The following is a 25,511-nucleotide window of genomic DNA, read 5'->3' as shown; positions in this document are numbered from 1 at the left end:
CCATTGTGGAAGTCAGTGTGGCGACTCCTCAGGGATCTAAAACTAGAAATACCATTTGATCCAGCCATCCCATTACTGGGTATATACCCAAAGGATTATAAATAATGCTGCTATAAAGACACATGCACATGTATGTTTATTGCGGCACTATTCACAAAAGCAAAGACTTGGAACCAACCCAAATGTCCAACAAGGATAGACTGGATTAAGAAAATGTGGCACATATACACCATGGAATACTAGGCAGCCATAAAAAATGATGAGTTCATGTCCTTTGTAGGGACATAGATGAAGCTGGAAACCACCATTCTCAGCAAACTATCGCAAGGACAAAAAACCAAACTCCGCATGTTCTCACTCATAGGTGGGAATTGAACAATGAGAACACATGGACACAGGAAGGGGAACATCACACACTGGGGCCTGTTGTGGGGTGGGGGAAGGGGAGGGATAGCATTTGGAGATATACCTACTGTTAAATGACAAGTTACTGGGTGCAGCACACCAACATGGCACATGTATACATATGTAACAAACCTGCAGGTTGTGCACATGTACCCTAAAACTTAAAGTATAATAAAAAGAAAGTTAACTTTCTCTGGTCATCTTACATTTTATAATTACAAAACACTAGATTTTTGTGTATCCTAAATCTCTCTTAAACACTGGTATTTCATTATCTAAACAATGAAATGAAAATTAAAATAAGTTAATCATTTTGACTTTTTAAAAGAGCCACATCAGTTATTTTTAAAACAACATGAGGTAACTAACTGAATATGTTTCTCCATACGAATTTCTTCAAGGAGTTCAGCCAGTCAGTCACATTTATCTGTGTTGCCGGAAAATAGCTCTTTTGCTACATTTTTGTAAACACTTTGGCATTAAATTTTTGTATAACAGAACCACAATCAAAGTTAACATCATATTAGCTGATTTTTCAAATTTGAAATAATCAGATTGGAAAGTAAAAGAGAGCAGTGGCAGAAAATTACGACTAAGGTAAGCATTAATAAAGAAGAGAACAGAGAGTTAGATTATTGCCTTGGAACCATATGATCAGATGTTGGACTGGTTTTTTAACAATACTTTTACTGTTGTTATAACCTGCAGAACCATACATAAAACACTGGCTACCAAGGACAAGAAAGCCAGAACATTGTTGGCACATCAGGGTCCTTCTGAATCACTTAACCAGTCAGAACTTATTCTTTCTTCAGAGATGGCCAACAATCTGACATTTGCAGTTATCACTTCTTTGCTTTTCTTTATATTTTTACCATCATTATATGTAGCCTTAGTAATATAGATTAGTTTTGCCTTGTTTTTTAATTCTATAAAAATGGAATCATACATATGAATTTCTGCTTTTTGCCCTTCCTTATGATTTTAGATCCATCCACGTTATTGTGTGTACCTAGAGTCTGTTCCCATCCAGTGCTATATAGTATTTCATTGTGTGAATATATCACAATGTATTTCTCCATTCCATCGTAAATGGACATTTGGTTAATTTCTTATATGGTTTGTCTGTATCCCACCCAAAACCTCATCCTGAATTGTAATCTCCACAATCCCCATGTGTCAAGGGCCGGAACAAGGGTGGAAATAATTGGATCACGGGGCCATTTCCCCCATGCTGTACTCAAGATAGTGAGTGAGTCTCACGAGGTCTGATGGTTTTATAAGCATGTGGCATTTCTCCTGCTTGTGCTCACTCCATCCTGCCACCCTGTGAAGAAGGTGCCTGCTTCTCTTTTGCCTTCTGCCATGATTGTAAGTTTCCTGAGGCTTCCCTAGCAATGCAGAATTGTGAGTCAACTAAACCTCTTTCCTTTATAAATTACCCAGTCCTGGGCATTTCTTCATAGCACTGTGATAACAGACTAATACATTCAGTTTAAGGCATTTTAAATGAATATTTCTGTGAACATTCTGGAGCACATACCCTGGTACATATAAACATGTGTATCTTTAGGTATATCCCACCTAAGGGGAAGATTCAGGGTCATGCAGCAATATGTATCTATTCAACTTTAATAATGCCTCCTTGTTTTCTAGAGTGTTATATCCATTTATGCTGCCACCAGTGGTGGGAGTTTCTGTGGCTCCAACACTTAGAACTGTTAGACATGAAAATTTTCACCAATCTGATAGTTAAGCAAAGGTATCCAATTGTGCTTTTAATTAGCCTTTTCCTTATCTTCAGTGAAATTAAATGCCTTTTAAATATGTTTATTCACCAGCCAGATGCCTGTTCTGTAAATGCCTATTGAAGTCACTTGCCATTTTTCTGTAGGCTTCTCTGTCTTTTTTTTATAGGTTCGTATAGATAGTTTATATATTTTGAACAAGAGCCTTTTGTTGTTTATATGTCTTAGAAATATCTTCACTCTGAGACTTGACTTTTGGCTTTCTTAATGGTGTCATTTTTTAAAATTCCCATGTTATTTTTTGCAAACATAGTTTACCAATAGGACATTGAATGGAATATTCCACCTAGAACATGAACCAGTAAACTCTGCATCATTTCTCAAACATTCATTTTTGTCCTCTACATGCATTTCCTATTATGATTAAAAAGAAAACATATAACATGATATCCACCCCCAAACAAATTGATAAATGAACAGTACAGTATTATGAACTATAAACACAACATTTTACAGCAAATACCTAAACTGTTTTCACCTCGCATGATTCAAACTTTATATTCGTTCAACAATTCTCCATTTTCTCATCCTCCAGCCCCTGGCAATCACCATTCTACTTTTGGCTTCAATAAGTTTGATTAATTTAGGTACTTCATGCAAGAGAAATCACATAGTATCTTTCCTTCTGTGACTGACTTATTTCACTTAGTATCATGCCCTCAAGGTTCATTCATATTGTGGCATATGACAGAATTCCCCTAATTTTATGGCGGAATAATATTCCATTGTATGTGTAAACTTTTTTTATAGATTCATCTATCAGTGTTCATTAAGGTGGTTTCTACCTGTTGGCTTGAGGAACCTCCACACTGTTTTCCATAGTAGCTACAATATTTTACATTCCTACCAACAGTACACAAGAGTTCCAATTTTTCCACATCCTCAATACTATTTTCTGGGTTTTTTGTTTTGTCACTTGTTTTTTTAATTGCCATTTGTATGTTTTTATTGTTTGCTAGTAATGGCCATACTAACAGGGATGAGGTGATATCTCACTGTGGTTTTGATTTGCATTTCCCTGATTAGTGACATTTTATCTTTTCATACATCTGTTGGCCATTTCTATGTCTTCTTTAGATAAATGTCTGTTCGGGTTACTTGCCCATTTTTTAAATCGAGTTATTTGCTTATTTGCTATCAATATTAAGTTACAGTTATAGGAGTTCCTTCTATATTTTGGGTATTAACCATTTATCAGAATGGTGGTTTGCAAATTTTTCTCCCAGTTTGTAGGATGTATTTAGACTCTGTTGTTTCCTTTGCTGTTCAGAAGCTTTTTAGTTCAATGTAGACTCATTGTCTATTTTTGCTTTTGTTACCTGTGTTTTTGATATCATATCCAAGAAATCACTGTCAAAACCAATGTCATGAAGATTTCCCCTATGTTTTCTTCTAGGAGTTTTACCATTTCTGATCATACATTTAAGTCTTTAACCTATTTTGAGTTAATTTTTGTGTGTAGTGAAAGATAAGCGCCCAATTTCATTCCTTTGCATGTGGATATCCAGATTTTTCAACATCATTTGTTGAAAAGTCTATCCTCTCCCCAGTTGTATACTTTGGCACCCTTGTTGAAGATCAGTTGACAATACGCTAGTCCTTCCTTATCTGTGGTTTCACTTTTCAAGATTTTAGTTACCTGTGGACAACCACAGTTAGAAACTAGTAAATAGAAATTTCCAAAATAAACAATTTATAAGTTTTAAATTGTGCACCATTACTGGAACATGGTGAAATCTCATGCTATCTAACTTCATTTCCCCCAAGACATGATTAATCCTTTTATCTACCATATCCTCGCTGCATATGCTACCTGCCTGCTAGTCACTTAGTAGCTGTCTCAGTTATCAGACTGACTGTCACAGTATAGCAGTGCTTGTGTTCAAGTAACCCTTATTTTACTTAATAACAGACCCAAAGCACAAGACTAGTAATGCTGGCAATTTGGCATGCCAAAGCAAAGCTATAAAGTGCTTTAAGTGAAAAGGTAAAAAGATTTTTACTTAATAAAGAAACTTTAAAAATCATATGCTGAGTTCGATATGATATACCATTAGAAAAAATCTATCTCTGAAATTGTGAAGAAGGAAAAATAAATTTGTGCCAGTTTTGCTGTCATAGATTTCATTCCATTGTGGTTGGAAAAGATATTTGACATGATTTTCATATTCTTTTTATTATTATTATACTTTAAGTTCTAGGGTACATGTGCACAACGTGCAGGTTTGTTACATAGGTATACATGTGCCATGTTGGTTTGCTGCACCCATCAACTTGACATTTACATTAGGTATTTATCCTAATGCTATCCCTCCCCCAGCCCCCCATCGCCCAACAGGCCCTGGTGTGTGATGTCCCCCACCCTGTGTCTATGTGTTCTCATTGTTCACCTCCCATCTATCAGTGAGAACATGCAGTGTTTGGTTTTCTATCCTTGTGATAGTTTGCTGAGAATGATGGTTTCCAGCTTCATCCATGTCCCTGCAAAGGACATGAACCTATCCTTTATTATAACTGCATAGTATTCCATGGTGTATATGTGCCACATTTCTTTTTTTTTTTTCTTTTTAAAGGTTAAGATTTATTCAAGCTGCTGATCAGAAGACCCTAAATTAAACACAGTGCCTTTTCTTTTATTTCTATTTTATTTTATTATTATTATACTTTAAGTTTTAGGGTACATGTGTACAATGTGCAGGTTTGTTACATATATATACATGTGCCATGTTGGTGTGCTGCACCCAGTAACTCGTCATTTAGCATTAGGTATATCTCCTAATGCTATCCCTCCCCCCTTCCCCCACCCCACAACAGTCTCCAGTGTGTGATGTTCCCCTTCCTGTGTCCATGTGTTCTCATTGTTCAATTCCCACCTATGAGTGAGAACATGCGGTGTTTGGTTTTTTGTTCTTGTGATAGTTTGCTGAGAATGGTGGTTTCCAGTTTCATCCATGTCCCTACAAAGGACATGAACTCATCATTTTTTATGGCTGCATAGTATTCCATGGTGTATATGTGCCACATTTTCTTAATCCAGTCTATCCTTGTTGGACATTTGGGTTGGTTCCAAGTCTTTGTTTTTGTGAATAGTGCCACAATAAACATACGTGTGCATGTGTCTTTATAGCAGCATGATTTATAATCCTTTGGGTATATACCCAGTAATGGGATGGCTGGGTCAAATGGTATTTCTAGTTCTAGATTGCTGAGGAATCGCCACACCAACTTTCACAATGGCTGAACTAGTTTACAGTCCCACCAACAGTGTGAAAGTGTTCCTATTTTGCCACATCCTCTCCAGCACCTGTTGTTTCCTGACTTTTTAATGATGGCCATTCTAACTGGTGTGAGATGGTATCTCATTGTGGTTTTGATTTGCATTTCTCTGACGGCCAGTGATGATGAGCATTTTTTCATGTGTTTTTTGGCTGCATAAATGCCTTCTTTTGAGAAGTGTCTGTTCATGTCCTTCACCTACTTTTTGATGGGGTTGTTATTTGTTTGAGTTCACTGTAGATTCTGGATATTAGCCCTTTGTCAGATGAGTAGGTTGCAAAAATTTTCTCCCGTTCTGTAGGTTGCCTGTTCAGTCCGATGGTAGTCTCTTTTGCTGTGTGGAAGCTCTTTAGCTTAATTAGATCCCATTTGTCAATTTTGGCTTTTGTTGCCATTGCCTTTGGTGTTTTAGACATGAAGTCCTTGCCCATGCCTATGTCCTGAATGGTATTGCCTAGGTTTTCTTCTAGGGTTTTTATGGTTTGAAGTCTAACATTTAAGTCTTTAATCCATCTTGAATTAATTTTTGTAAAAGGTGTAAGGAAGGGATCCAGTTTCAGCTTTCTACATATGGCTAGCCAGTTTTCCCAGCACCACTTATTAAATAGGGAATCCTTTTTCTATTGCTTGTTTTTGTCAGGTTTGTCAAAGATCAGATAGTTGTAGATATGCAGCATTATTTCTGAGGGCTCTGTTCTGTTCCATTGGTCTGTTTTGGCACCAGTACCATGCTGTTTTGGTTACTGTAGCCTTGTAGTATAGTTTGAAGCCAGGTAGCGTGATGCCTCCAGCTTTGTTCTTTTGGCTTAGGATTGACCTGGTGATGCAGGCTCTTTTTTGGTTCCATATGAACTTTAAGGTAGTTTTTTCCAATTCTGTGAAGAAAGTCATTGGTAGCTTGACGGGGATGGCATTGAATCTATAAATTACCTTGGGCAGTATGGCCATTTTCACGATATTGATTCTTCCTACCCATGAGCATGGAATGTCCTTCCATTTGTTTGTATCCTCTTCTATTTCATTGAGCAGCGGTTTGTAGTTCTCCTTGAAGAGGTCCTTCACATCCCTTGTAAGTTGGATTCCTAGGTATTTTATCCTTGATGGACATTTGGGTTGGTTCCAAGTCTTTGCTATCGTGAATTGTGCTGCAGTAAACATACATGTGCACGTGTCTTTATATTAGAATGATTTATAATCCTTTGGGTGTATACCCAGAAATGGGATCGCTGGGTGAAATGGTATTTCTAGTTCTAGATCCTTGAGGAATCGCCACACTGTCTTCCACAATGGTTGAACTGATTTACACTCCCACCAACAGTGTAAGAGCATTCCTAAAACACTCTTAAAAAAAAAAAAGCATTCTTAAAATGCTTTTTTTTTTCTTTTGAGAAGTGTCTGTTCATATCCTTTGCCACTTTTTGACAGGGTTGTTGTTTTTTTCTTGTAAATTTGTTTAAGTTCGTTGTAGATTCTGGTTATTAGCCCTTTGGCAGATAGGTAGATTGCAAAATTTTTCTCCCATTCTGTAGGTTGCCTTTTCACTCTCATGATAGTTTCTTTTGCTGTGCAGAAGCTCTTTAGTTTAATTAGATCCCATTTGTCAATTTTGGCTTTTGTTGCCCTTGCTTTTGGCATTTTAGTCATGACGTCTTTGCCCATGTCTATGTCCTGAATGGTATCACCTAGGTTTTCTTCTAGGGTTTTTATGGTTTTAGGTCTTATGTTTAAGTCTTTAATCCATCTTGAGTTAATTTTTGTATAAGGTGTAAGGAAGGGGTCCAGTTTCAGTTTTCTGCATATGGCTAGCCAGTTTTCCCAACACCATTTATTAAATGGGGAATCCTTTCCCCCTTGCTTAGTTTTGTCAGGTTTGTCATAGATCAGAGGGTTATAGATGTGTGGCGTTATTTCTGAGGCCTCTGTTCTCTTCCATTTGTCTATATCTCAGTTTTGGTACCAGTACCATGCTGTTTTGGTTACTGTAGCCTTGTAGTATAGTTTGAAGTCAGGTAGCGTGATGCCTCCAGCTCTGTTCCTTTTGCCTAGGATTGTCTTGGCAATGCAGGCTCTTTTTTGGTTCCATATGAACTTTAAAGTAGTTTTTCCCAATTCTGTGAAGAAAGTCATTGGTAGCTTGATGGGGATGGCACTGAATCTATAAATTACCTTGGGCAGTATGGCCATTTTCACCATATTGATTCTTCCTATCTATGAACATGGAATGTTCTTCCATTTGTTTGTGTCCTCTTTTATTTCATTGAGCAGTGGTTTGTAGTTCTCTTTGAAGAGCTTTTGTTATCTGAGAAAGTCTTTATCTCTCTTTAATTTTCAAAGGATATTTTTGCTGGAGATAGTATTCTTGTTTGCCAGTCTTTTTTTTCTTTCAGCACTTTAACTATATCATCTCACTCTCTCCTGGCTTGCAAGGTTTCTGCTAAGAAATCCACTAACAGATGTATTGGAAGTCTCTTGAATCACTTTTCTCTTGCTGCTCTCAAAATTTTCTCTTGTCTTTGTGGACTTCTTTTGATGTAGCCTATTTGAGGTAGGGTGGTCTTCTTGAATCTGGATGTTCATTTTCCTTCCCAGATTTAGGAAGATTTCAGCCATTATTTCTCTAAATAAGCTTTCTGTCCCTTTCTTTCTCTTCTTTTTCTGAGATGCCCATAACATGTATATGGATCTTTTCAATGGTGTCCAATAGTCTTTTGGCTTTTTTTACCCTTTATTATTATTATCATTATTATTATTGTTTATTTTTGCTCCTCTGCCTAGTTTATATTTGAAATCAGAAAATTTCAAATTTTCTGATTCTCTCTCTTGCTTGATCAAGTCTGCTATTGAAACTTTGTAGTGAATTTTTCATTTCAATTGTTGCATTTCTCAGCTCCAAAATCTGTTTGGTTCTTTTTTATATTTTATATCCCTTTGCTGAAACTCTCATTTTGTTCCTGTATTGTTTTAATGAGTTTATCAATCACCTTTATGGTGGTTATTTTGAATTATTTGTCAGGTAATTAGTATCTAACTGTTTCTTTAGTATCAATTTCTGAAAATGTACTTGGCTTATTTGATTGGCAATTTTTCTCTGCTTCTTTGTGTTCCTTGTAACTTTGCATTGGTATCTACACATTTTAACAATATAGCCACCTCTCCCTGTCTTTGTAGACGGGCTCCAGACAGGGAAACATCTTCACCAAGCAGCATAGCTACAGATTCAGGGGACATCTCAAACATTTTCTGTGGACATGTCTCCTCTGGACATGTGTGTCTAGGTTCCTACTTAGAGAGATTTACCAATTTCTTTTTTCCTGGAACTCATAATTTCTTTCTCCATTGGTATCTATCTTTTTGTACCACAGGTTCTCCAAAATAGCAGCATGCCACCTGACTCTTTTTGTTCCCAGTGGCCTTCCAGGCATCCAGAGTACATGAGGTCTCATCAGTGCCCCAATTTGGGCTATGTAGAAACCAGTCCCTCTGGAAGCCCCCCAAAAGCCAGAACACTGTATATATGCTCCAATCTTCACTACTCCTAAGGAAGAGACTGCCAAGCAGCATTGACGTCTGTCAGCTATACCACAGGTCCTCTGGAGCAGCAGCACACTGCCCAGCTCTTTTGTTCTAAGGAGCCCCCAGGTATCCAGAATATGCCATTTCCTGGCAATACACTGAGATAGATGAGACAAAAGCCTGTCCCCAAGGAAGCCCCTTGAAAGTCAGAACAATGGACATATGCTCCAGTTTTCTCTCTCTCCCCAGGGAGAAGCCAGAACTGGAAGTTTCCCCCGATCATGTGGGACTGTGCCAGAGAGACTGTGGCAAGAGGGTGCCACAGGTTCTTCTATTGGCTTTGATGTAGCTGGCTCCCCATTTGCCTTGGATGCAAAAGTTTCTTAACTGGTTTCTGGGTTTCTCACAAAGGGAATTGTTCCATGTATGGCTGTTGAATCAGTGTTGCCATGGGAGAAAGAAGGTCTGAGATTTACTATTTTACCATCTTAATGGTGTCTTTTAATGAACAGATTTTTTTTCATTGTAATCAAATTTTTCTGGTTTTTATTAAACGTCTGTGTTTTCTGTGTCTTGTTTATGGAATTTTTTACTCCAAGGACCTAAAGATACTCTATATACACTTCTAAAAGCCTTCTACATTTGTTTTTAAGCCACATGGAGTTTATTTTTGTGTATGTATAGATTTTAAATCAATGTGCATATAAATGTATGTAAGCATATATGAATTCATGTATATGTGTATGTATAATATATATTTATATAGGTGAGATTGGGTTTTTTTTTCCATTTAGATAGGCAATTGTCCCAGCACCATTTATGGAAGAGTCCATTCTTTCCTCACTTCTCTAAAGTGACATCTTTTCATGTATCAAGTGTAATATATATGTATGGGTCTGTTTGGGGGCTCTCTTTAATGTTCCCTTGATCTATTTGTCTATCCCTATTCAAATATCACACTGTGTAGATTACTGTATCTTTATAATTTGTCTTAGTGTCAAATAAATTAAGTCCTTCTATCTGATTCTGTTTTTTCAAGAGTTTATTTACTATTCTTAGCCTTTTATGTTTAAATTTCAGAAGTAGTATGTTATCATCTTTCACAGAATAAAACTTGGAATTTTATTGGAATTGCATTGAATCTATAAGTCACTCTGGGGAAAATTGACATCTATAGAATAATGAGTCTTCAAATTCATTAACTTGGTATTTTTCTCCATTTACAAATTTTCTTTAACATCATTTAAATGTTATAATTTTTCCAGTAGAGTTCTTACAAATTTTTGCTGGGTTTAGCATTAGGTATATATATTTTTAACAATTAAATGTTAACTCTTTTAAACTTTCTTTTTCTAATGGTTCGTAGAAAATATATGCAAATATAATTAAATTTTTGCTTGTTTTTATATCCAGCAAACTTAATTCTCTTATAGCTACATAATAACAACTCTGAGACTTTCTTGCTCTCCAAGTCTCATACATCCTATTTTTTTCTTCCCCCATTGTACTAGAAAAGTTCAACATTGAAGAAAAGTTGTGATAGTGGACATTCTTTCAAGTTTTGAAAGGGAAATGTTTAGCATTTCATGATTAAAGTTTTCTTCAGGGGAGATTCAATTATCAAAGTAACATGACAGACATGAAAAAGAACCAAATGAAAATGAAGAATATTTTTTTTTAAATCACATCACTCTCTCAATTGATGGAAAAAGCATCTTTAATATTAAACTAAAAATCTACTGATGATAAAAAATGCTTGATAAACTGGGAATAGAGGGAACTTTCTTAATCTGACTAGACAAAATACACTTAATTATGAAGCCCCTGAGGCTCCAGCTCAGAGGAGGGTATCTCCTGTAAGATTCCCCAGCCTCAGTAGGCCCTGGACCCTGATTTTTCTCTGGACTTCATCCAGACATGGGACCAGACTTCAAATGTTATGTCATCCATAAGTGCCTTCTAAATCAAGATAGCATTGGTGCTTCAGTATTCCACTTACTTTTCAAGATCTCATTCAAAACCTAGCCAGGGAAGGCCCACTGATTTTTCAGACCTTGAATATTTTTAAGTTGCTGGATACACACACACAGACACACATAAATATAAATACACACACACACACACACACACACACACACACATTTTGTCCAGCATATTTTATTTTCAGTAGGAAGATTAATCTGAGTAATCCAATTTATAATTTCCAAATACCAGACTTAGATGACATTTTTAAAATGTCTTTTATCAAAACAGTTGATCAAGCAAATAATTTTCTAGTTCTATTTGGCTTTATTTACTTGTTTATTTTTTGGCAGTGAGCATTTGGCCTTGAATACTTCTTTGCACATGGTGCCTCCGCTGGCTACAACACTTTTCCCTTCCCACAACTCTACTTTGCTGAGCTCACTCTCCCTCATGCTTCAAGATAGTCCCATAATCACATCAGGAAGTCTTACCCATTCCATTTCTAAACAATCCGAGTTCAGTAGACCCCATGCATTTTATAGCAGACAGAGAGGATATATTTAACAACGTAAGTGTTACAAGAATACTAGCCAATATGAACAGATCTGCAGGCCAATAAGAATAGACGTGATCTGTAAACAACCAGGACCAGTATATACTACGTAAACATCACCTATGCTCAAAGCATATAGTACAGTAAGATGTGGTAAGATACAAAGATTATCATGGTGCTTCTCATGTTGTTCTGTAACTTGCTGTTTACCTATCTCTTATGGTAATCTGTGAGATTACTATGAACAGGGACCAATCATACTCACCCTGGAATCCTGTGTTCCATGGAATCTTGGTTTTAAAAAAAGAGGTTCCAAAAATATTTGAATTAGGTAAAGGAAGTTATATTGAGGGAATGTTCACTAAATAAATCACTTCCTATTACTTCACAGCTTTAATCCCTGGAAGTCCACGAACAATGAATCCATTTCACGCATCTTGTTGGAACACCTCTGCCGAACTTTTAAACAAATCCTGGAATAAAGAGTTTGCTTACCAAACTGCCAGTGTGGTAGATACAGTCATCCTCCCTTCCATGATTGGGATTATCTGTTCAACAGGGCTGGTTGGCAACATCCTCATTGTATTCACTATAATAAGGTAAGGGCTCCTTTTTGTTTCCTTCCATACTTTAGGAAACTACAGTCAAAGCTCCCTAAATGAATCCTTTCCCCTGTAGCATTTTGCTTAATGAAATGCAACTTTGGAAATATTTGCTTAAGATAATTAATGAAGATTCTACAGATATTTTCGTCATGCCTTAGGTAACATCTCAGTTGCAAATCTCAACATGCTAAGACCTAGGCCAATGCTTACTGCAGGGTCAGTGAGTGTTTAGGGAAATGACTCTCAGTCTTAGCTGCATATTAGAATCACCTGGGGAGCTTTAAAAACTCTTGATATACAGTTTCACCCCAGACCCATTAACTCAGAATCTCTAAGGGTAGGGCCCGGGTAAGATTTGAAACTGCAATGCAACATTTTATTTTCCAGCAATAAGAATTATCCTAAAAAGCTGACCTGTTTAGGCAGGTGAAAGAGATTCTTTTACTCACTTGGGCAAAAGAGAAACTTTATCTGATCACCAGAAGATGCAGGAAATCATAGGTAGTGGGCTGTTCCCATTCGTGTAGACCAGCCTATGGTCTATGAGAGACATCTGCCCCCGAGTACCTCCTGCCTGGGCACCACATCTCCCACCTAATTCAGGTAATTTCCTCCTCTCAAGTAGAGAGACAGAATAAGAACTTTACTTGGAGAATAAGAACTGATTACTTGTTTTCTAGAGACCTGACAAAATGGATTCAGAATTAGTGCACACAAGCCCTATAGCTACTTGGTATATTTGCTATCCTGATTATTTTCACATGTAAGTTTTGCTAGTTTTAATAACTATAGGATGTTAACTTTTTCATCCTAGTTTCTGATTATACTTAAAATCACCATTTTCAAAATGTTTGTCCATATTCATATGTTATAAAAGATATTCTAGACTGCAGGTTTAGTATCCCTTATCCAAAATGCTTGTGACCAGAAGTGGTTCAGATTTCAGACATTTTTTTATTTTGCACTGTTTGCATATGCATAATGAGATATCCTGCAGAAGGGAACAAGTATAAACACAAAATTCATTATGTCTCGCTTATACCTTATACACATAGCCTGAAAGTAATTTTATGTAACATTTTGAATAATTTTATGCATGAGACAAAGTTTTTGTAAATCAAACCATCAGAAAGTAAAGGCGTCAGTCTCTTAGCCACCCATGTGTACGTCTGTGGTTGTTTGGCATCACCATCATTCCTGACTCTATATTTACATCCAACCAATAAACAATCACTTTCTTAAACTTATTCACACAACAATACTTAGCAATAAAAAATATGACCATTAATACCACTAATACAGTGAAAAATAATGTGTTCAGGGGAACTAAGCAGCCCAGTAACATCACCAGAACACCTGCACCAGCTTTCCCTTGGAGACGCTGTGTGCTGTACAGCAGCATTTTGACTGCAACCCATCACATGAGGTCAGGTGTGGACTGTTCCACTTGTAGGATCATGTTATTCCTCAAAAAGTTTCAGATTTTGGAGCATTTCAGATTTTGGATTTTCAAGTTAGGGATGCCCAACCTGTACTACCTAATAGGTGTTTTCAGCATCATATTAACACATAACTGCAACAAACTTTTGTGGAGCATATTACACTTAAAAAGCACAGCAGTACTATTATTATACCCATTTAAGAAAAGAGGCTCGGATGAGTAAATAACTGGTCCAGCATCACAGAGCTAGTAAGTAGCAATCCTGGCAATTGAACTCAGATTTATTCTGAATTCAAGGCTATTTCCTCCACAACTAATGAAAACAAAGAGGTCATCAAAATTATAGAGACAGTTGTTGGATTTGCCGTAAAGATAAAAGAATCCTCACAGGCTTAATTGAGAGCAAGAGGAGCCCTCAGGGTGGTCATGCGAATGGTGCTTATCACCCCTGAGAAGGCTCATAACTTGTCACTTCCCCAGGTGGCATCTCACCAGCCAGCCCTCTCTCAAACTTTCAGTTTCGCTAACCCTGCAGTTAGAAGTAGAGGATCAATGGTATTTTTTATACCAGTCACAGCTGAAGATTTATTTAGTACATAGGGATTCTACTCTTAATAAATTCAAGCATTCCTTATTGTGTCCTGTAAAGCTATTTGTGAATATCAAGCATTTTAAACTTTTCTTTAAGTGCTAGAAGAAATTCAATTCAATATATATTAGTAAATACCTATTGCATGCCCTGCATTGCCCTAGGGTTTACGAAAACACACACAAAAAAAGCAGCATCTGTCTAAAAAGTTCATATTCTAGTGGAGAAGATGAGATTTAAACTCATGGAATAATTTGAAAAATAATACAAGAAAGACTTTAAAAACAATCAACTGGGGGGAAAAAGATGGCTCAGATACGTTCCAGGAAAGAAAATAGAAGTAATCGAATATTCTAAGGGTGCTTCAAAGAGGCAATAGTGCTGAGTAGAGAGTTAATAGCTAGAGACTTGAGAATGTTTCTAGCTCACTCCCGTTTGCCTGTTGGACCTGCCCAGTTCTCCTTCCATCTCTCCCTCATGGCCTCCAGTATTTCTGCCCTGCTTTTCTACAGACACATATGGTGTGTCCTACACTCGAAAGCCTTGGTACCACCATTGAAAAACCAAGTCCTTAATAGGTGTTAGCCCTTCCGAAATCTTTGCATTTTCACAGGCAACTTTTATATGCAAAACCTCATCAGTGTGGGATTCCACCTCTTGTGACAAGCTGTTGAAGAGATGTCTGGAGCCAGAGAAATTTCTTGGACCCCTCAATTTACACCAATAGATAACAGCTTAATCCCATCTATTTATACAGAGACAAAGTTGAAAAAAAAGGAAGACATGTGCAATGTGAACTCTTCTAAAAGTCAATTCTGAGCTATAATTTATGGAAACAGATTTTCAACATAAAGTCAACCATCATTTAACTGAGGAGAAAAACACCTGAGCCATTGTACGGACCAATTTGTTTGCATTATTGTGAAAAATCTATCATTTATTCATATTTTCATTTTATGCATAATGTGAGAATATACATTAGATAAAGAAATGCTAATGGAGCTTTTAAAATAAATATTTTAATCTTTCAAAAAGTATCGGGAACAACCTTTAATTAAAACAAGTTTTAATTTTTTGCTAAGATTTTAACACTTTTCCTTGCAAATTGCTCTCCAAAAATGTATTAATCTTTCAAAAGTCATTCGAAAGCAACTTACATGTATTTATTTATTTATTTATTTGGCTAGGAATTTATCAACTTTTTTGCAAATTGCTCTCTAAATATTTTAGGGCAATTTGTATTAATGTTTTCATCATGCTTTGCCATGATCTTTTATTTGTTACATTATGAACAGACAGGTGAATTAAATAAAATATTAAGACTACAGTAATGATAAGGAGAAATAAATAACATTTAAACAAGATGTAACGACTTTTACAGTAGTAATTGTATCAAAAACATTGTTCATCAATAGAACTAAAAGTCAATAAAATCATTAATGATGCTGGAAAGCAAGCAATGAACTAATTTCTGACTTTGCCAAATGAAGACTAGAAACATATATAAAATAAATATGTTTAAGAAAGATGGAGCTTCAAGAATAAGATGTTCTGTGTGCCTTTTTTTAAAAGCAAGAAGCAACTTGTGCATTAGGAGGGTGACTATAAAATAATGAGGCCAGATCATCACTGGTCTGTTGTACATTAAATTTATAGCAGGTCAAAGGAAGCCAGTTTAGAAAATGTAGGCAGAAAATTGAGCCTATTATAGTGTTTTCCTCTTGCATTCCCAGGAGACAGATTGACGAACTCAACCCCATTACTCAACTAGTCCCCACAGGCACAGCAGGCCCTGGGAATCACCTGTACTTCAATAAAGGGATGACTTTGTTTTGTCAGACCCCCACATCCACCTTCTGAACACATCTTTCTTCTGTTTACTGACAGACTCCCTTCAAGTGGGCAGAGTCTGTATAAAAGGTGCCCTATCCTCCAAAAATAGAGTTCCCATATTGTCACTTCCTGCCCTCATCTCCCTGTCAGGTCAACTAATTCACACTAAGTCATGAATTTGTGAAAAAGAGGTTACGAGATGGACAATGTGTTAACCTAGAGGAAACCTGTCTAATGGTAGAATTCCAGCTGCTGACAGGGATGGGAAACGTTTTAGAACACAGGTCTCTTTTTCCCTACCCAGATTAAATAATAACTAACAGCTCCCTCTGACCCAGCCCTCTACCATTCCAAGTGTCAGCCATACACAGACTCTTGTTGGAATTGACCCATACCCTTGACTGCACAGATATGTTTTCGATGCCAGACTACCATGCAACAACATCTGTTCAGATGAGCTGTGGTCCAGTTGGCCAATATGCGAAGCTGGCTAGGGAATCTAAGGAAGTTGAGTCGCTTGCCTAAGGGCACAATGAGCGAGGGCATAGAAATGAAAATAAAATTCCCAGTTAGGTTCTCTTTCCACTCTATCACTCTATGTATCTAGGGAAGGGTTGGCAAATATAGGACTCTACTGTAAACTCTCTCACCCTTAGCAGTCATCTCTAATCACACAGGTCTGTCCTGTATAGCATCTGTCCTGTATAGGTCTGTCCTGTGTGAGGACTCAGAATTCTTCTCAGCACAGTGCTTCAGGAAATGACTACTAATCCATTGGCATAGGCTCATGATAGCAATTTAATTCAACTAGAGTTAAATGCCAGATGGGATGGTGAGGCAACCCAGAGATTAACAAGAGCAGGAAGCCAGTTCTACACCCTATCCCATTCCTCACCCCAACACCACTTTCCTCTCCCTGCCCCAAGCTGGAGGGAGAAAGGGAGAAAGAGGTTTTTCAGCCCTCAGGAGTCTGGGCTGCCTGGTGGGAGCTGGAGCCCCACTGGTATCTTGGACCATGGAGTGAAGGCTACATTCTGGCTTCTCCTCTCCTCCTTACTCTCCAGTTCCCACTGGTGCTTCTGACTGGCCAAACCTAATCAGAAGCCAATTGGCAAAGGGGACTGAGGACAGGCTGGTGAATGACAAGCACGGCAGCCTACATGCGTAGTGTTATGTTTTGTTTTACTTAATCCATATCATATGTTGTTATTTCTGATTGCAAAAGGTAAGCATGGTTTTAATAGAAATTTTGAAAAATTGTGAGAAAATGCAAACAATAAAGTAAAAAATCAGTCATACTACTACCAAATAGATGATCACTGTGATCACTTGACATATTGTTCCTGCAAATTTTTTAACAAATGTTTAAATAAATTTAGAGTCATGCTATACACATTATGAGTATTCTTTCCTTTTTTCTTTTTACTTAATAGTATAAGTATTTTCTCATCTGATTAAATACTCTTTCAAACTATGACTACAGCTACATCCTATTGAGTGTGGTAGTGTGGAATACCATAATTTATTTTATCATTCCTCAAATTAATGAGCATTAGATATGACCACGTTAACCATATGGAGCACATGTTAGCCAAAATTATCACAAGTCTTTGTATTTTATATTAAATGTTTACATCATAAGAAATACAAATTTCATGAAGTCTGACAACAGGAAATCTGAAGATAAATTAGACCTAAAAAGGGATATAATTTATATAGTTAGAAATTTTACAATTTCTGTTTGTTTTTAATTTCGATGCTGTTGCTTTCAGTAAAGAAGACAATAATAAATATAATGTGTTATTCATATTGCCCTAGTAACTTATGTCCAGATAAATTTATCAATTGCTTCAGAATTCTCTTTGTACTATACAGAATATCATCTAGACACACTTTTATGTAATTCTTTTTGATTGCCAGTTAATGGCCTGCACTGTTCCCACAATAGAATTACCATAATTCATTATCAGTAAATGATGGGTACCCCTCTAGAGAAAAGCAAGGGCCATGGATCTAATTGCTGCAATTGAGACCTAAGCAACTGCTTATGGTTTATATCCCAATTCACATGCAAATAACATCTATTTATAGACTAAGATTTATAAATTTTTTGTTTGTTTGTTTGTTTTTTAGTTTGGAGCTCTTTCTATCTGACTGCTAATATCTGTCCCTCTTCCCTGTCCCCTCTCCATTTCCCACTCTAATGGCCTGAAGAGGACAGGGGATGAGAGACCAAGGACAGTTAGCTGGCTGGTCTTTTGTTTGACATGATCTTTTCTTCATGTCTCCTCTCCCTCTTGGTCATTCTGGTGTGAGGCACCAAGCTCCTGAGGGAAAGGAACCTACCTGTATTTTTAGTGGCAGCAACAATGCGTACAGTATGGTTGCTGAATAAGGACTCCATGGCAGTAACTTCCCCACACAGTGGATGCTGCCAAGGCCTGGAGAAGAGATGGCCTCCCCCAGTCTGATGTTTCACATGAGAATCTGACAGCTGAGAAATGAAGTTCACAGGCTATAGAAGTTGTAGCCAATGAATAATAAAGACACACACTAGCTTCCAAACAGCAGAGCACTAGCCCTGAAATAGGAAAAAACTAGCAATTGTGGCATAATCTTAGGACTGGTTCTTACATGCTCTTTAAATTCTTATTTGTCCACATCTGCCAATAAACCTGTCTTGACAGTTCCCAAGAAAGAGGAGGGGGCCCCTTCTTTGTGCTTCTTGTCCTTGTACTTGTCTCTAGTTTTCTCTCATCAAATTGTAATGTGATAATTTATTTATGCATGTCTAGACTATAAGCTCCTTGATGACAGGGTTTATACATAGTTTAGCTTTACAGCCTTAGAGCACAATATTATGACTGCCATGTAATTGGTGCTCAATAAAATGTTTGTTGAATTAATGAACAGAATCTCCCAGATAAAGATGGTACCTGCTTATTATTGAATGTGTCAGCTCCTTGAAGTAGGAACCAACTAAATTTTAAATTTCTGCTCTCAGAAATGTATTTCACCTGCTGATGAGAAGGCCACTCTAGATAGCATTGAATTCACTTCTCCCACCCCCGGCTCCCCACAGGAGACATGAGATCATTCTCAGTGCCATCTACCAGCTCCGTCTTTTCAGATGACTCTCCCTGTCTGGATCTCAGGGTCTTTATTAATAGTCTTTGCTATTTGTTAGATTTTACTGGAATATTTCTAAGTCATTGTTGAAATTTTAACAATGGCCTAAGCTGCAACAAGAAAAAAAATGCATTAGACAACAGAAATCATTTATTTTCAGTCTTCAGCTGTTTTAAATACTAGGAATGAGTAAAGACTAAATCTTTTGCCTGAGTGTATTTAAAGTTGGTATAACTTGTTGCTGCATAAAAAATTACCCCAAACATAGTGGCTTGAAACCATAAACATTTACTGTCTCATGTGTGTCCAATGGTCATGGATTCAGGAACAGCTTAGCTGGTTGGTTCTGGCTCATGATCTGTCATAAAGTTGCTGTCAAGCTGTCTTCCAGGGTTACAGTTATCTGAGGGCTTGGCTGCAGCTGGGTGATCTACTTCCAAGGTAGCTCATTCCCATACCTGGAAAGCTGGTGCTGACTGGTTGTTAACTGGACCTTCAGTTCCTCTCCACATGGACCTCTCCATAGAGGTATCCTCACAAGATGGCAGCAGGCTTTGACCAGGGAGAGCAATCCAACACAGAGCAAAGAGAAAGCCCCACAAAAAATTTGTGACCTAATTTCAAAGTCACACACTGTCACTTCTGCCATATTCTCATTGTTAGAAGCAAGTTAATAAGGTCAGCACTCAGAGAGAGGGAATTAGGCTCCACCTACTGAAAGGAATATCAGAGATTTTGTGGATATGTTTTTAAACCACCACAGTAAGTTGTCAAATAAATAAGTTCAAAATGCTTAAATATACACAAGACTAGGCATTTCCTCTATGCATTTGTGTAGGTTTTCCTTTAACATTTAAAATGCATTATGGCAATTAAAATTTGTATCAGGTAGCATATATCGAATAGTCTGTATACATCCAATATCAATCCTCAGTTTCCTCTATCTCTTTCAGATCCAGGAAAAAAACAGTCCCTGACATCTATATCTGCAACCTGGCTGTGGCTGATTTGGTCCACATAGTTGGAATGCCTTTTCTAATTCACCAATGGGCCCGAGGGGGAGAGTGGGTGTTTGGGGGACCTCTCTGCACCATCATCACATCCCTGGATACTTGTAACCAATTTGCCTGTAGTGCCATCATGACTGTAATGAGTGTGGACAGGTAAGTGAAGGACTTTGAAATATCTTAATATAATTCAGAGGTGCCTGTGCCTCCCCAAGCTCATTCCAATTCCAACACCAGTTTTGGTTTATAACAGCAAAGGTTTTCTTCCTTTGTTTCATTGTAGGACTGATTACTTAAGAATATTTTGTTCAACTTTCACAGAGGAGTATTTTTAATGGAAAACATAAAACACAAAAGTCTCCTTTTTTCTAATCATTCTTTTCGACTCAGTTTTATTTGCAATTCAGTGCAAGAAAAAAAATCACAAAACCAGGAAATATTAGAAACCAGAATGAATTCCCTCCATCAATTTCACAGCAAGGAAGCTGAGGCCCAGAGAGGTGAGGAGATTTGCTAGAAGCACATAGAGAATTAGTGGCAGAGCCAAGAATTAAAGTAGGTTTCCTTAGTCTCTGTCCAAGGCTATTTCTGATATGTCCACTGTCTCATACACTTGTTATTGCCTCATAGCTTAAAGGAATCAGTGGAGTAAATAGATGTTATTATACAACCATGAAGCAGTTTCCCAGTGCCAGGGAGATCATCTTTTACAAACATTATTGTGATTGGTTAATACAAATGCTGTTATTTTATATTATTAGAAATGTATTCCACTATGTCCTGGAATGTGCCACAGCCCTTTTCACCATCCATGTAAGCTAATGTTATTTGAGGAGATGATGGTGATGGTGAGTACTTATGGAACCCATAAGTGGTAGAATCCAGTTCAGACCCAAGCCATCTGACTCTAGAGATGGCAGATAGTTGTAACTGCCTCACTATCTGGCCTGTCTAGGAAGCACACAAGCTAGGATGTGCCCTGCATTATCCAGATGCCAGAATGTCCACACCAGGTCCTAGCAGCTCACCCCAAACAAAAACAGGGACTAAAGACAACCATAGTACTTCCAACAGTGATACTCTGTCTTCTAGGACAACCCACTTAAAATCTCCATCTGCCTTCTTCCCAGCCCAACCCTAGCCCAACACATTTAATCCTCCTCGCTCTGATCTACTGTCTTTTTCCTTTGATTCAAATATATTACATAAATCACATGTGTGTGTGTGTGCGTGTGTGTGTGTGTTATTTATTGTCTCATTCCCTTGCAAATGTAAATTCCACAAAGGCAGGGTCTTGGTCCACCAATATATCATAAATGTGTGTGTAACAGTGCCTGGCACTCAGGTGCTCAAAAAATATTGATGAATGAATGAATGAATGAATGTCTTGAAGGGTATGTTAAATTTCCCTGGGTCTATCCAGAAATCGTCCTGAACCCTGCCTTTTTCACCCTTCCAAGTGGGACTTTTGGGTGGAGAAGTGATGAGCCATTCTTCAGATGAACAAAAAAAGAATTGCAAGGTTCATATAAATCATTCACTCTGACAAGAACGAATAATAATGGTAAATTTTAAAATATCCTTTTGTTTTTCTGCAAGAGAACTTTCAAAATATAGAATGTGCTTCTCAACTCGTAACTAACACATTTTTAAATCAACATACTGCATAGGTCTGGTTAGCTCAGCTGATGCCAGCCAATGTGACTGTGTCATGAGAAAAGCCCCATAAGCTCCTCAGGGTTCCAATACCAGGAAGAGGGTCTTGAACAGGCCAGGCTCACTGTAGAAAAGTGACCTAAAGTACAGACCATACCAACAGTAATCCCATTCTTGGGGATAATACGAGCTTCTTTATACACTGTGCCTTGGATGCAGAAGAATATTGGCTTTTTTAAAAATAAATAAATAAATAAGCGGGTATACTTCTATAAATCTCTTACTGTAAATGAAGTGAATGGGCATTTTCTGCCTTGGAACAGACAAACTGTGTATGTTTTTAAATATTGACAGGTTTTTCTCTGTGTATATATGTGTGCACACATGCATGCGTGGTATCTTACTACTAGTCTTTTGTTTTGTTTTGTTTTGATCCAATGGACATAGTATGCTAAAATTTCATTTCACATTTAAGACATTCTGCCCTTTCCTTCCCCTTGCTCTGGAAGATCAGGTGGTAAGAAACAAGTGAAGAGGCTATAAAACTGAACCATTTCCTTTCTCACATTTCTTGTAATTCTAACTCCACTAAATTCATAAAAGTTTAACAAAATCTGCAATTTTGTAAAAGAGAAATGAGGCTTGCTTTGTAAGATCATAACTAAATGTCGGTGCCATCAGTATGCCTTAGTGTTTACATATTTAAATCATTTTAATTGCCAGTTTAATGGATTGTACATTTCAAGTGTTTCCACTAACTCATTTTGCTTTCCCTAATTAGTGATAACTGCAAGTGTGTAGAATATTTAGTAGTGGGCTTCTACCTCCGTAGCCATACAAAACAATATATAAACATCCAAAATATTAAAAATGTTTGCCTTCAAATGAAAGCTACCTAGACGTTCATTAGTGGCTACTTTTATAAATAAATTCTCTAAAACATCAAGAGTCAGTAAGTAGGAGCCAAAATTTGCAACTGATTCATTCATTTATTCAAAAAATATTTATTGAGCATGAACCATATGCCAGAGGTTGTTGGACACAGGGGATACAGTGACCTTAAACTAATAGTCAAGGCTCCTGCCCTCATGGGGCTTTCATGCTAGTGGTGGAGACAGACATTAAGTGAAGAGTCCCACACGTAATTGTATATTTCCACATAGTGATAATACACTAAGAGGGAAGAGTAGAGTCTCCCTATAATCTTCTTTTACAATCATAGTCCCTCGTATAGAATGGGTGGTCAGAGAAGTCTTCCCTAAGAGGAAGACTGTTAAATAGGGACTTGAAGGAAGAGCAAGAAGAAGCAGAGGCAGATCCTGCCAGGCAGGTAGAGCAGCATGTGCCTAACCTTGAAAGGGGAAGAGCTTGAGGAAGTCAACGGAGAGACTGGCACAGGCAGCAGGCAGCAGGCAGAACCAGGTGGGAAAAAAGACCTGTGGATCATGGGAGGAATTCTGAAAATTGATGGAAAACCACTGAAAGGTTTTCAGCTGAGGAGGGATGCTATCAGAGAAGATTCCTTAATTGCTTGATCCCATGACTTCATCATCCTATAATTCCAGTAAAAATGATGGCTGGACTGCTGTGCAGCCACTACATCTTCCACTTCCCCAGCAGGGAGAAAAGAGGCCCTTCCCTCGTTAGCCACGGGGAATGCACGTGCAGTGTGCAGAGGGTGGGTAGCTGAGGAGCCCTGGCCAGAAACCACTCTCTGTAACCAAAGGCCCCTTAACTGAATGCAAATGTCCTGCTTCTGGTGCAAAATTGAAAGAGCAACAGGACAGGAAATTTGTTATTTTTGTGAGTCTTCATTAAGTAGCTTTACAAAAACTTGGAGAAAATTAAGTGACCATAAAATCCATTTTTACATTTGTGTAATTTCTACCAATACTATCCTCCACCACCCCCAGCCCCCAGCAAAGCTGTGCTTTTTCAAATAGCCTTCCTTCTGAATCCGAGCTTGTTTTTCATTCTTCAGCTTTCATTTTGCTCTGAAAAATTCTTGGATTTGCTGGAGGACCAAATATATCTGATATGTCAGAATTTCAAGTTTGATTAATGATTACCCCTTTTTTTCCTGGCTCTAAAATGAAAAGAGAAAAAATAAAGAAAAATGCTTCCCCATGAAATTAGCCCATTTCTTCCCTCTGGCTTCTAGCCTAAGTTCCTTAAGGAATTTGCATTGTCTATACTAGCCACACTTGTTCATCCTCACTGTGACTTCTGTGAGCTGAAATTCCATGAGCCTGGTGACTTTAGTATAAAGCCATCGGGGCAAAATGTTTGTTCTATGTGCCTGAACCCCTTTCTGCTGAGGGATTCTCTTAGCCCCACATTTTCTTCCTTCCTGCCTCTGTGTCAGTAAGTCTTGCTGGAAAAAGGGTAATTTCCTCCTGCAGGAAATCGCTGTTCAGAGACAAAGTTTTCCAGAGTCTCATTTACAGGAAAAGCCACTTTGTAAAGAAAGAGTTTGCACCGCAGAGTTTTACCATTATCAATGTATTCGTAGAAGGAACAGCTATTTCAGTGAGTGGTTTATTCAGACTTGCAGGGTCAAGAATTGTTTTCTCTACAGATACCAGGCAGCTCTTAAAAAATATAACTTTCTTTTGCCCTGATAGAGGTGTGCTTCAGAAAGGAAAATAATGCTAATAATTTACTCTCATCATGAACCTTTCATCCTTGGAGCTCAGTGCTTTTATTGATTGTTCCAAAACTCTTCCTGACTGCCTTTGCAGGTACTTTGCCCTCGTCCAACCATTTCGACTGACAAGTTGGAGAACAAGGTACAAGACCATCCGGATCAATTTGGGCCTTTGGGCAGCTTCCTTTATCCTGGCATTGCCTGTCTGGGTCTACTCGAAGGTCATCAAATTTAAAGACGGTGTCGAGAGCTGTGCTTTTGATTTGACATCCCCTGACGATGTACTCTGGTAAGTTGTTAAAACTTAAGAAAAATGAGTTGAATTAAGTTGTGAAGTACTTCATTCTCCTTGTCAACATGTGAGCAGCCTCAAAGAGTATCCTCGTGGATCCTCTTTTCGCCAGTATCTCCACTTAGGTTTCTCCACACATGCAATCAAGGTGATAGTTTGATTTTTAAGGAGAGGGCAACCTTTAGAAAAAGATTTTGAATTCAATCATATAACCTCAGTGGACACAAATATATTTAAATATGGATTTTAAAGATTTATAGCAGCCGGATGCAGTGGGAATGCAGCAATCAAGGGAGGTAAGGAATTTCCAGAGTCGCTCAGACTCAACCTCATCAGTATGCAATTGCAGTTTGCTTGAATTGTGTCCCCTATAAAGATATGTTCAAGTCCTACACCAGCTCCCCATACCTGTGAATGTGATCTTATTTGGAAATAGGGTTTTTTCAGATGTAATCAAGCTAAGTTAAGGTCATACTGGATTAGGGTGGGCCCAATGACTGTTGTCCTGATAAGGAGAAGCAGATTTTAAGAAACACAGAGACACACAGAAAAGAGAATACATGTGAAGACAGAGGCAGAGATTGGAGTGATGTGTCTGTAAGCCAAGGAACACCAAGGATTGCCAGAAACCAGCAGAGAGAGTAGGAGGGGGCATAGAGCAGATTCTCCTTCATAGCCTCTAAAGAACCAAATTTGCCAGCACCTTGATTTCAGATGTCTAGCTTTCAGAGCTGTGAGAGAATAAATTTCTATTGTTTTAAGCTATCCAGTTTGTGCTAATTTCTTATAGCA

The 25,511-nt window shown here is 37.8% G+C and overlaps 1 protein-coding gene across 2 annotated transcripts in view; it reads left to right on the top strand.

Moving 5' to 3' along the window:
* The window catches only part of MCHR2 (melanin concentrating hormone receptor 2), a 67,500-nt gene that overhangs the window by 26,443 nt on the left and 15,546 nt on the right, over nucleotides 1-25,511 (top strand). For both annotated transcript variants that reach the window (XM_003258373.3, XM_003258372.3), the window contains exons 2-4: nucleotides 11,912-12,119; nucleotides 20,071-20,280; nucleotides 24,522-24,716. In XM_003258373.3, the coding sequence (XP_003258421.1) occupies nucleotides 11,938-12,119; nucleotides 20,071-20,280; nucleotides 24,522-24,716 (587 nt within the window). In that variant the 5' untranslated portion in view covers nucleotides 11,912-11,937. The remainder of the gene's footprint in view (nucleotides 1-11,911; nucleotides 12,120-20,070; nucleotides 20,281-24,521; nucleotides 24,717-25,511) is intronic.

The sequence above is a fragment of the Nomascus leucogenys genome, chromosome 3, assembly GCF_006542625.1.
Source record: "Nomascus leucogenys isolate Asia chromosome 3, Asia_NLE_v1, whole genome shotgun sequence".
Taxonomy (NCBI): domain Eukaryota; kingdom Metazoa; phylum Chordata; class Mammalia; order Primates; family Hylobatidae; genus Nomascus; species Nomascus leucogenys.
Note: the sequence above shows the minus strand (reverse complement) of the source record. Positions and strands in the feature narration are given on the sequence as shown.